The 13,431-nt window shown below is 41.1% G+C and overlaps 1 protein-coding gene across 1 annotated transcript; it reads right to left on the reverse strand.

The window, feature by feature from the left end:
* Positions 1–460: 460 nt before the first annotated feature.
* LOC134538908 (homeobox protein H17) lies at positions 461–10,736 on the reverse strand. Its single transcript, XM_063380520.1, has 3 exons — positions 10,663–10,736; positions 5,292–5,506; positions 461–743 (listed from the first exon to the last, which is right to left on the reverse strand). The coding sequence occupies exons 2-3, from the start codon at positions 5,475–5,477 to the stop codon at positions 489–491; spliced, it is 441 nt and encodes a 146-aa protein (XP_063236590.1). The 5' UTR covers positions 5,478–5,506; positions 10,663–10,736; the 3' UTR covers positions 461–488.
* Between the last annotated feature and the right edge of the window lie 2,695 nt (positions 10,737–13,431).

Genomic DNA, 13,431 nt, shown 5'->3' on the forward strand with positions numbered 1-13,431 from the left:
TTGGAGGATGGTACTGGTAGACACCCCCGCCCAGTGTCACAGCTTGTAGGATGGTACTGGTAGACACCTCCGCCCGGTGCCACAGCTTGGAGGACGGTGCTGGTAGACACCTCCGCCCAGTGCCACAGCTTGGAGGATGGTACTGGTAGACACCTCCGCCCGGTGCCACAGCTTGGAGGACGGTGCTGGTAGACACCTCCGCCCAGGGCCACAGCTTGGAGGACGGTGCTGGTAGACACCTCCGCCCAGTGCCACAGCTTGGAGGACGGTGCTGGTAGACACCTCCGCCCAGTGCCACAGCTTGGAGGACGGTGCTGGTAGACACCTCCGCCCAGTGCCACAGCTTGGAGGACGGTGCTGGTAGACATCTCCGCCCAGTGCCACAGCTTGGAGGACGGTGCTGGTAGACACCTCCGCCCAGGGCCACAGCTTGGAGGATGGTGCTGGTATACACCTCCGCCCAGGGCCACAGCTTGGAGGATGGAGGATCAGTGCCGCTGCAGCGAGCCGAGAATGCCGTGCTGCTGCGCCTGGGGCACGAACAGCCCCAGTGGGGGCGGCCCCCTCATGCCCGCCGCCGCCATGGCCGCCGCGAAGAAGGGCGGCATGAGCGGCGGGCCCGGGGGCGGCGCCCCGCCGAAGAAGGGCGCCAGCAGCGGCCGCGCCGACAGCCGCAGCTTCTCGATCTCCGCCTCCTGCAGCCGCTTGGCCTTGGCGCGGCGGTTCTGGAACCAGATCTTCACCTGCGGGAACAACACGAAGACAACGGTGAAGTCTCAAGATCCACGGTTCTTACATCTGCACCACGGTGATGGCACATACTCTGTGATCACAATATAACATGCTTGTAACTGGAAGCTGTGGTCGAGGCAGTGACTCTGACACAGGTGAGTGTGCGCCCACTGTACCGGGTTTATTCATCAAGCAATAGTGCATGAAGCGAGACAACTGTGGTTGCAAGTCGCGAGCAATTTCAGTCCTCAGGGGCGTAAATCTGTGGGATTCGTAAAGGGGGGGGGGCGAGAGTTATGCACGTGGGGTTAACCGACGCAAGTCATCTCTGGATACGGTGCCCATTTTTAGCATACATGCATGCAACAAGCAGATTTATAGGGTAAATCCAGGAGAGATGGACCACCTTTTTTGAAACTCTTATAATTTTGTTATTTGTCAATATATTGGTGAAGTAAATTTCGCTATGATATTCTGGTGAACTATGTATATGAAAAGCAAAGGTATATGTAGAAAATTTACGTTAACAAAGTGAAGAAATATTTTGAAAAATTTTGCAGTACTGGTCCATTTATACCATATACCTAGGGTTAGATGGACCAGCCTATATGGGAGAGATGGACCAGCATTGAGAAAGCTATTTAATCATTTATGACTAACTTTAAATTCAGATTTAAGCACTCAATTAAACAAAAATCGTTTCTGACGTACAACAAGTCTACAGTGCCTATACATTAACATGTTTTACAAGGTCTTTCTTCTTTCAGATGTAGTTTTTCAAAACCCGTAATGATTTTAGTTTTTTTTTTTCCACATACATCGCACTTATTTTCATACTTTGTGCAGTTCTCATGCGACCAACGGGAAAATACTGTGAATTTAATCCAGTCTTCTGTTCTTTCTGTAGTATTGTTGTCCTCATTACACCCAACACATTCATCTTCGTCCCAGTCACCATCATCACTGTCATCCTACAAAATTGGCTGAGAAAATCCTTTGGTGTTCGGATTTTTATGTTTGGTAGGCCTAACAGTCCTAGTTAGGATAGCTTCTTCTTCCGTCTTTTTCTTTCTTCTTGTTCTTTCGTTTTCTTCAGTTTGTCATGTTTTCCTTGGGTAATATGTTTTACATTATCCTTAGAATTTATTACTTTCGAAACACTTGCACTCTTACCACGGGCTGTAGTTTTTTTTGTTAAGATTGGAATAGGTGAGATGTTGTTAAAAAATTTTGTTGGCAGGGGTTGTCGACCCCTTTGACTCCGGAGACACTGGTGGGCCCTGACGAAGTTCCAGGAGTCGCCAGGCATTCATCACTGATAGGCTGTTCGAAATTTCTTATAGGCAGAGCAGATTCGAGTGGAGGGGTAGACCTATCGGTGACTATGGTTTCTTCTTGGTTTGATGTCAAACCAATGTCTGGAGAGTGTAGTTGAACTAAGTTCGTTTCAGTAGCTTCAGAAAGTGACGTTTCACTAGAACCTCTTGTGTCAGGGGTGATGATTGTTGAATCTTCGCTAGGTGTCAGGTAAACGTAGTCTGGTATTGCAGACATGTTTAGCGGTATAATTCCACATGCCTTGAAGCCGGAAACTGCATTTTCTACAGTCGCTGATTTTGACCAAGCACATCCTAGCAACTTGCCAAATTGCAGTCTCGTAATTTTCCGCAATGGGTTGTTCCTCATGAACACATTACATTCTTTGTTGTAGTTAGACTTCAAAGATTTAAAAAAGCTTCTGTCAAGTGGCTGCAAGAAATGGGTCGTGTGACTAGGAAGGCTAAGCAAAATTATATCATTTTCATCAGCGAATACAAGCATTTCCACACTGCTGCAATGGGAGGAGTGTCCGTCAAGAATCAACTGTACTTTTCCAGCAGGCATTCTTTGCAAAAAGTGATGTTTCAACCAGTCGAAAAATAATTCAGAAGTTATGTAAGCAGATTTCACGTTCATTGCAATCATGGAACCCGGAGGCATGCCATAACTGAACTCCTGTTTCTTATTCTTCCTTTTAACAATGCAATAGGGAGGAATGTAGTTGCCCTTGCCATTGAAACAACACACAATGGAAATGGTTTCACCTTTTTCTCCAGACGTAACAGTGCTGACATTTTTTGATCCTTTTATTGCAACAACCTCTCCTGGTTTGTTGTTTAGTTGAAACCCACTATCGTCCACAATTTTAATGTGCCCAGGCTTACCTATCAAATAATTTTTAGTCAAACCTTTTTCTAGTAGGTCAACATACTGTTTTAAAACTGTGTTATTCATTCCGAGAGCTCTATTCTTAGAAATACCCTCTGACTTTCGGACTGAGATTTCAGGATTACGAATCAGAAACGATTGCAGCCAATCATAACCTCCTTTTTGGGCGTCTAGGTCAAAGCTGTGTTTAATTCTAATTTGTTCGGCTAGCTGGAAAGCCATGACCGCACACAATCCCGCGATGGTGTAAAGCCATGTGTTTGCAGTTTCTGAATGTGAAGTACAATCTTTTTTTTTTTTTTTCATTTTCCGTGCCCAACAATGAGGATTTCAAATGACTACAAAAAGTTGTAAAAAATTATTAAAGGCTGTACGAGGTAAAGTGAGCACTTCGAAACTTTTAAATACGAACAAGAACACGCGAGTTATACGAACACTTCATGTAATAGGCTCATAAGCTATTATTTATATCCTATTTAAAAGTGTCCGAAAAATAATAATTTGATCGAATGATAAAAGTTAACTATGGCCTCAAAAGTGTTCATTTTACTACATACAGCCTATATTGTATTTTTGTTTTTTAAGTAGGCCTAATGGAGAGAACAATTTACCTTAAAAGTTTGGAAATTAACCTACAAATTACTTAACAATTTTTTGTGACTAATTTGTTTGTAGAAACGACATTACAAATCTACAGAATACTCATTAATAATACGTAGGCCCATTTAAAACGATGGTCCATCTCTCCCACGATGGTCCATCTCTCCCACTTTATTTTGGTCCATCTATCCCGATCGTTAGGGATAGCCATTACGTTCATGTTGTGCCCAGCGTAGCTACATAACACTACAAAGATACGTTTAGCTTGTTTACATGTTGTAAGGAATGATGGTTCAAATATATTGCAAAATACTATCTCTAAGACACACCTGCGTGCACATTAACAAAATTTTTGACCTACCTGTTTTCTATTTTCTTTAATATCTTCTCAATTTACTCATACAAAGGAACTAAAACAACACAGCACGCGCAATACAGTTGCCACGACACATTCCTACCAACCATGGCGCTATCTATTAGCAGGTTAGTGAACTATGCCACCGGTCCATCTCACCCGGTGGTCCATCTCTCCTGGATTTACCCTACATAAAGTTTTCCATACGACATAGTTTAGACATCAAACTCGTTTCACAGTCACGCTTCTGCAAGAGCAGGCAGGCTCCCCTCAGTTGGGGCTTCTTAGTTCCAGGGGGTCCCGGAACCCCTTCCCCCAGATCTACGCCCTAGCCAACCACTACCATTTATAACCGTTAAACTGAAAAACATAAAAAATTACCAAGGGATATTTTTTCATGATTTATTTATCATTAATAATTTGGAAATACTAAATAACTTAATTTAAAAAATGTCATTATTATTAATGACCCAAATTTAACATGTGAAATGATAATTTCCTAAATCATATCAGTTAAGCATTCTAAAAACATGTTTGAGCATCAATTTAAATAAATAAGTTTGAATGCAAACAAAAACATAAAAGATTTAAAGTTGGTTAATTCTTTTAATGAGTGTTGGTTACCGCATTGTTTGTAAATAGGTATTTTGAGTCGTGTGATTGTCAATTTTCTGTTGCTTGGTTTACATTTGAACCAGGCCCTAGCATTGAACCCTATTTGGGAAGGCAGCATAAATTTGGGAAAAGCAGACGCCAACCTATGGAAGGCAGTAACTCGTTGTAAAGGCCGACGCTAATAGAGCCGAGGCAGTAACACAAGGGAGTGGTAAACGCGCACCTGGTGAAAGCAGAAGACACCTAAGTGAGGTAGAAGCTCACTTGAGGCAGCTAGACGGCCATCTGAAGATGCATAGCCCATACATTCAAGAGTAACCAGACACCCATCTTGGAGGAAATTATTCCTACCTGGGGAAGCAGTATACACCTGGGAGGTTGTAAAGCTCACTTGGGTGTGGAGAAGCAGTTAACATATGGGTGGATGTAAAGCCTACCTGGAGTAAGTAGTAGAAACCTTTGAAATTATAAAGCCCACCAGGGGAGGCAGAAGACACCTGGGAGGTTATAAAGCCCACCTAAGGAAGGCAGTACAAACCCGAGAGGAAATAAGGCCATCTGAGGGAGGTAGTATACACGTGGGAGGTTGTATTTCCCATGGGGGAGGCAGTAAATGGCTGGGAGGTTGTCGTGCCCATATGGGGGAGGCATAGACAACTGATAGGATGTAAACCTCACCTAAAGAAGTTATTAGACCCCTGGAAGGATAAAAAGTCCACCTGGGAGAGACAGTGTACATGTTGAGGTTGTAAAGCCCACCTGAGAGAGGGGGAATGCCCACCTGGGTCTCCGTGAGGTGCAGCGACGAGGAGAACTCGGCGCGCTCGGCGATGGACAAGTACTGCTTCTCGCGGAACTTCTTCTCGAGGGACAGCAGCTGCTGCGTGGTGAAGGGCGTGCGGGGCTTGCGGTTGGGCTTGTGCTTGCGCAGCGTGCAGCGCACCGGGCCGTGAGGCGCTTGAGGCATCGGCAACCGCGCCTCTCCCAGCGCCGACTCTGCAACAAGCCAGCCGTCAGTGACCTCCAGGACAGACTGTGAAGGTCTGCAACAAGCCAGCCGTCAGTGACCTCCAGGACAGACTGTGAAGGTCTGCAACAAGCCAGCCGTCAGTGACCTCCTCCAGGACAGACTGTGAAGGTCTGCAACAAGCCAGCCGTCAGTGACCTCCAGGACAGACTGTGAAAGTCTGCAACAAGCCAGCCGTCAGTGACCTCCAGGACAGACTGTGAAGGTCTGCAACAAGCCAGCCGTCAGTGACCTCCTCCAGGACAGACTGTGAAAGTCTGCAACGAGCCAGCAGTCCAAACTGCACAAAAACATAAAATTGCAACTTTACCAGCTAATGTTTATTCAAAAAGTATGCTATGTATATATATTTTTCATTTGTGAAAGTTCAGCCACTCAAAAAGGCAAGATTGACCGAGTGGAACGTAGATATAAAATAATGACCTGGAACAGGACTACACCCTTAACGCCTTCTTACGAAATGATGGGTTCATCTAGAAAGTAAACTAACAGTGAACAACATAGTTCCGGGGCCCCTAGGTTTCCATTACGAGGTCAATAAGGATAGAAACATACAGCGTACACAATCTTACAAATTACACTTAATTAAGAAACGTCTCAGCGAAGCATTCACTTAGAATAACCAAAAGTTATTCGTAGTTCCATCATATAGCCGTATCATCGTAGAAGCTACGCTGAATTCCGACGTCGAGTTGTGTGTTGTGTTGTAATCAAGTTAGTCAAGGAAGAAAGTACAGGAGTATTTTTGATGTTGACTTGACCAGTTTTTACAGGTTTTGTTATCACTTCTTGATTGTTCTTGTGAGTTTATGTTCGAAGGAAGTAAACTCAGTAGCTGAGTTATCCACGAATTCACGTAGACCCCCCTGGATAATCTGTAACCAGTCTTGTTCGTAAATTCAAGGTGTAAATATTTAACAGAGTAGTTATCGTCTCCAGCTAGGTGATAACGGCAACACACAGCGAACGACACGCAGGGAGATCGGAGAAGGGACCGACAGTAACCTATGTCAGGACCCAGCCCTAGTATTTGCCTGCAGTGATTTCGAGAAACAAATCAGAATGGTCAGTTCCGGAGCTGGATTAAGACGTCCCACTATTGCGTCACCACTCGGTTGTCAATTGTTTAGTGCGTTTGTTCTGTTACGAGCATATTTTAGAGAGATCACCTTCTTGTATATTGGTCCCACTAAACAGTTGTCCATGAAATTTCGCATCTAAGAAATTTTAGCTCTTAGGCTTAACTTTTGTACATTTTATTTATATGTTTTGTATTAAAAAATTACAATTTTACTTATGTCCTAAATTATATATTTCTAAATAATCTGCAAAATAATAATTGCAAAAAATTGTTATGGAATTCAAAACAAATTAATGGAAAAAACGCATTTTCCACAAATCTGGCCATTTTCCATGCAAATTGTTTTCTGAATTTTTGTTAACAATTGTCGAACACTCATAGGGCAGAAATAGATTTCGGTCACTGCTTCAAACATGAAATCGTTTAAATAAATTTGCCCCGTTGAAAGAATTATTCAAAGATTGATTAATTATGCGACCATAGAGTTTAATATTCTGGTCCTCTATAAAAAAAACCTAAATATTTTTACAAGAATTTAAACCTTTTGCCTATTTTGATGAAATATTAAATTAAAATAATTCTATTTATTACATTTGAAATGAATTTAGTAGATATTATACTATTCCTTTAAATTGTTTCCTATATGAAACAAATATTTATGAAATTGGGTAGAAAAACTACCTGTTAAATTCAGTAAGTAATTTAAAAGTAACACAAAAATAAATATATTAAACTTTAATAGTTGAATGGCGATGGTATCTAAATTTTTGTAAACACAAAAATTTGAGGTTTTTATATTGTCTGTAAGATAAAATACAAACAATTTAACTAACGCATACCTCAAAAATAGCCCGTTAGCAACAATATGATACTTAATTATGAGCAAAATATTCGTATAGGTAATCCGTAGGGGCATATATTTTTCTAAAAAAAATTTTGAAAAATATTAGACTCTATGTTTGTGTAAAAACACTATAGCTTTGTCCGTGTTTCGTGATTGGTTGAGTTTCTTCCCAGTGCGTCCTGGATCATCTGACCAATCAGGCCATGGCTTCTGTTCTCTAGGAGAATTTGAGGATAATGTTTCCTAAAGCGTTAGTTTAAAAATTATGGAAAAAAAAATTGCCTCTTGTTTTCAATTCGCCTATAATATTAAGAGGTAAATAAAAAAAGTTATAACGCTGGTAAACCACGAAATTTATTGTTGCAATTCTCTTTTTCCACATAGTAAAATGTACAAAAATATATTTTTTCTCTCTGAAATCTCTAAAATTTCAAGACTTGCAAACTAATAAACCGATTATATAAATTAGCAATTAAAAAAAGTATATTGACTGCTACATTGGCGGAAAAACGTAGAGCCTATTAAGTACAAAAGATTGCACCAAATTGTTGAGGACAGGAATGTAGTTGTACAGATTTCGTAATAGTCCTAAAATATTGACGGGTACTGTACCTCTAATGAGCTCTAATGAGCGAAAATACGTCTCAGGTGATGGTTCTCTCACAAAAAATTCAGGCAGACCACAGAACAAAATGTTCTCGAATGTACAAGTGTCCCCAAATTAGTTTATTAATTTTCGGACTTATGCCTAATGAATATTTTAATTTTAAATTCAATGGACTTTTTAAATTTCAATATGAGAGAATGAAATCACACATGCGAATAAAACCATGCAAAAATATCACAAATCAACATATATTTTCTTCCATATTGTGCAATTGTATTCCGTTACTGGTTTCTGATTCGTTCAATTATACAACTTTTGGTCCGTGTTTATGACGACTAGGATCATCGACATTGTGTGTGATGTCACAATTAGGGTGGAACGGGAAAAAAATATAATTGATAAAAAAAAGAAATAATAGAATTTTAATAAAAAGATCTTTCCACCATTGAATCAACAAATTAAATATCCATAGCTCTTAGAGGTTTTTATGGGAATAGATTTTTGTTTTATTTATACAAAAACTTTAAGTTGTGAAAATTTTTTCTTTAAACTATTTCACCCCTTTATATATATATATATATATATATATATATATATATAAACAGAACCAACCGTTTTGGATTTGATTAATTTTCATAGGGCCTACATTATTTTTAATATTTCTTGTTTTTATAGTTAACCTAGTGTAAAAATTATAGTTAAAATTTATTGAACAGCTTTAAAATATTTATTATTATTAGAGACCGTAAAAATTCGCGAATTCATTTCGCGATAGGCTAAAATACAAATAGTTATACCTCAGTGCTGCCTCTGTTATTGGCTCGCAACTCACCTGGATGACTCTGGGCCAATTAGAACACCAAACCAAAGCTTTATCGAATCACAGGCTGCTACGTTGGGACGTCTCACAAGACAGCAGCCAATGAGTGGGTGACATTTGACCGAGTGTACATATAACTATGGAGTTAATCCTACAGGACATTGAACCCGCGAATTTTTCCGGTCTCTAATTATTATAAACATGTAGTGGATACACGGAAATAAAATATAAGATTAATATTATTCGGTTTAATGTTAAAAGTAAAACATACAAAACAATTAACATGGAAAATGCATGGGTCTAGTGGCTGGCAGCCGCGTGCCATTCACGTCAGTATGTAGAACCTTTGGAAACATAAATGTATTACTGTGCCACGATTTGATGTTATACCTATTTAATTAGGCACGTCACGAAAAAATGAGCGTGCGCGGGCACTATGCAACGAAATTTTCACAGGATGAAAAAATTTTTCATACAAATACAAATTATGTGATCTTATATCTTATACGTTAGTGATTGACATTTAATTATTGGTTCATATAATTAAAATAATTTATATATTAGTGATGATATTGTGTTTATAAATTTTTCCAAGTGTTTTAGTGTAAATGATGTTATGTTCCCGTAAGTATAATTTATTTGCATTATAAATTATTAAATTATTATTTAATAAATAATTAAAATTAGAAAATTAGAACAAAATTCTGTAAATTAGGTGATTTTCATTATTAATAAAGATTTATCTCAATTATTTTATTAAATCAAGTAGTTAGGTAATTTTTATACTCTTTTTTTTATAGGTAGGCTATTAATATTGAATAGGCTACTGAGTAGGTATTTTATAATTTATTTTTAATTTGATTGAGTTTCTACTTACCAACCGTATTCCTTTTATTATTTTTATTTTATTATATTCATGCAAAATTAAAGTTAGTTTTTATTACGCCAAGTAGATATTAACTTACTTCTAACGCACCAATTTTTTTTTGTTGTAATTCATGTATAGCACTTTGTAATAAATGTTCGGCGCTTACCAACATGCAAATAAATTACCTAACTTCTTCGAGATATAGCTATGGACTTAGCCTATTGTTACGTACCTACTATAAGTACATAATTGACTTGTAATCTGCACTGAAAACAAGTTACGTAAGTTTTTCCGTGGCTGGTGCATTTGATGTAGGGCGCCTTTAAGGGTCAAGGCTCTGAACCAGAATGAGGTTGTTAATTGATAATTGGAGTCTTAGGTATGTATATAGGCTGGCCAAATGTTTTATAAATATTCACGGAGAAGAACTTATCCTGACGTCAAGAAAAAGTTTCTATTTGGTAATAAGAAAAAAAAATTATTTATTAATTTTTTTTTCTCTCATTACAACATATTTAGTAATGTAAATTTAAAAAATAATGTTTTGGATGGCCCCCGAACCGTTGTGATTTTAGTAGCCTAAAGAAGGTTGAACTTTAGGCCTACTTTCTAATAAATTATTTATTTAGTTAATTTATAAAATTAATTTTTATAAAAAAGTATTGTTATATTTTTATCAAAATCATGCTGAAAATTGTTATATTCCCCCCCCCCCCCCCATGGTTTGCACCTAATGTATAATAATTCATAAGCTCTTAAATAAAGATTTTTACTAGAAAAAACACGTGAATGCTTTAGACAGGCCCTTCGTGCCGAGTTCATGCAGGATAAAAACTTTCTCTGGTTGTATGTTTCTTAAAGCTGGTATAATCTAGCAGGAAGGAAGCCGGGCGGAGGGCACTCACTGTCGGGGCAGCGGTACAGCGCTGAGGGCAGCCAGACGAGGCCCGGCGGCAGCGCCCAGGGGGCGGGCAGGCCCGGGGGCGGCAGGGGCGGGGGCGGCGCGGCCTCCAAGCCGGGCCGGTCTCCATCGTCCACCTCCACCTCCACCTCGCTGTCGTCGCCCTCCTCGTCGCTGGAGCGCGCCAGCAGCGAGTCCACGCTGAAGGAGATTCCTCGACGGGCTGCGCCATCCTTGCCCGCGCTCATCGCCGGCGGCGGCTCATGGGTGGGGCTGCTCGACTCCTGTCGCTGCTCGACTCCTGCCGCTCCTCCTGGACTCCTGCCGCTCCTCCTGGACTCCTGCCGCTACTCCTGTCGCTCCTGGACTCCTGCCGCTCCTCCTCGACTCCTGCCGCTACTCCTGTCGCTCCTCCCGGGCGATCCGCGCGACCGGGCCCACTAGACGCCCGTCACAACCCGCCGCTTTTCAACTGGGGTCATCGCGATCCCGTCCCTCACGCAGCTGGTCCAGTTGCATGCACACTCCTCCGAGCTTTCATCCTTCTCTGCAATTATTCGCGATATTCCCTGTCCCAAACGGTATCATCTCTCCATCGGCTGCCGTCCGTGCTCGTGGTTCGTTACTTGTTCGGTTTTAAGAATTCGTCAAGTGTTGGAAGTTTAAACCATTTACTGGAAGTAGTCCTGGACCACACGAAGGGGAACAAATTTTTTTTTTTTTTTTTTTTGGTCGAGCCCCGCGTTGGGCGCCAACAAGGAAGCCCAGCCCCTTGCGGCCAGGGGAGGCGGCGAATGACAAAGGAGCCTCGACAACAAGACAAAGGAGACGCCGGAGAGCCGCGGGAGCGCGTTGGTCGCCGCCGGAGGAACGACACTCGCCGACCGAGGTGTGGGCGACACTGCTGCATGGGAGTAGAGTCGGCGGCGGCGAGGGAGGGGCGCGAGACCACGCCCCCTGGGGGCGGGGCGGCGCGCGAGAGGCGCGGAGGGGGGGAGCCCCGCCCCACCCCATGGGTGGCAGGCAGTGCAGTGGCGCGATCTGGAGTCGGCACTCCGTGGCCCGCGACACACCACTCGACCATCCTCATTTTCCCAGTCAAATTAACAAACACCAGTATATAAACAATCAAAGCAGTGTAATGTCAACTGCGATGCAAATCGTAACCTATTATGTTATTGCAATAATTATGCATAAGGAACAACACTAGATAATCAGCTAGCAAATGCATGTCCACTGGCGCAGCACACTGTTGGATACCCGTAGCCCAATGCAAGCATTAAAGAGTTATTAATATTAGCTAAAAAAAAAACAACAGATAGTACTTCAGTTAAATTATTTAGTCCATTAGTACTACCTACTTGCAAAACTGTTCATTAATTAATTTTCCGTAATCAACTACGTTTGGAACTTAATTTATTTTTATTTCATAATTGACTCGATCCCAGTAGTGTTTAAAACAACAAACATCACAGGATTTGCGGTTTTGTTGCCACCATGAATTAGGTACCTAACTAGTTCCGTCGGTAAGGACGTTTTTTGTCTGTCACTAACAAGTTTTTCCCCAGTGTGCCTACAATGGCAATAGACTTCAGTGAATGTTGTGCTGAACCACAAAGTAGCGCCGGTGGACTGAAGGGGCACTGCGACACCCAATCCTGAACCGTACTGCTTGGCCGCAATCTAGCGTACAAAATACATTCATAGATTACTCTCTGTTCCTGGAGAATGAGTTCAGAAATATTTAAGAGCCACTCACATTACGAAAAGAAAGTTAAATTTACGTTTTGTGAATGCATGCAGTGATGGGTGAAAGTGAATATTTCCCACCGCCTGCTTTATGCGACATACGTTCTGACTCACGGAACACATGATCCTGCTTCCGCGGACCACCTTTTAGGAACCGCTGACGTAGTCCGTGAGACTAGCTACTTGTGAGAACACTAGAGACACATTCGAGACAAGTTAGATGACACAGACTATATCAAGAGACAGAAATGAGAAGCCACGACGAAACACAGAAATACGGCCTCGTGCTTGCGCAGTACCACTGGTGTTTAGCCCGCTCTTGCTCTCTGCAGGAGGCTACATTCACGGAATTATTCAACGAATTATTCCCCTAAAACAGGCTCGACGAAGAGTGCTCCGTAGTTCCGGACAACTGCGGAGATTCGTGAAAACCGCGCCGCATCGTGAATCAGAGTCCTGTGATCCGGAAGAAAAATACACGCGGAAAACGCGCGTGTACTTTATCTGCAGAGTTAGCCAACTGGTTGATATCCAACTTGATAATATGCCATTTGTAATTAGTGTGCCCAGAACACAACTACTCGGGAAAATTGAAATGAATCTGCAAGCATTCATTTGTTGGAATTATATATTAACACGGATAATGTTATAATTATAAGGGTAAAATTAAAAATTTTTAGTCTCTCTGGTAGATATATTTTGTTAAAAACATCATGCTAAATAAATTACATTCTTTGATTTTAATTATGCTACTACGACTTTCTCTCACACATGTTTATTTTTCAGTCATTAGGTACCTACTTTTATTTACATTAAGGGCTATTTCTAAAATATTAACTCCATACCGCCCTTGAATTTGCTTTACTGCCACAAATGTCTTCAACAGATGTTCACTTAGTGTAATAAGTATCATGGGTGTGGAAGTCGCGCAAGTAATGATACTTAAGAAGACTTGTGCCACTTTTTACATCCATTAAGTACATCCACTAAGTAGATATCTGTTGAAGATATGAGCGGCAGAACA

The sequence above is a fragment of the Bacillus rossius genome, chromosome 14 (assembly GCF_032445375.1).
Source record: "Bacillus rossius redtenbacheri isolate Brsri chromosome 14, Brsri_v3, whole genome shotgun sequence".
Taxonomy (NCBI): Eukaryota; Metazoa; Arthropoda; class Insecta; order Phasmatodea; family Bacillidae; genus Bacillus; species Bacillus rossius.

Excerpts from the sequence above, each read along its gene's own strand:
- LOC134538908 (XM_063380520.1), bottom strand. The coding sequence starts at position 5,477 with ATGCCTCAAGCGCCTCACGGCCCGGTGCGCTGCACGCTGCGCAAGCAC. Across the intron at positions 744-5,291 it reads TGCACCTCACGGAGACCCAG|GTGAAGATCTGGTTCCAGAA; the intron begins GTGGGCATTCCC and ends TTGTTCCCGCAG.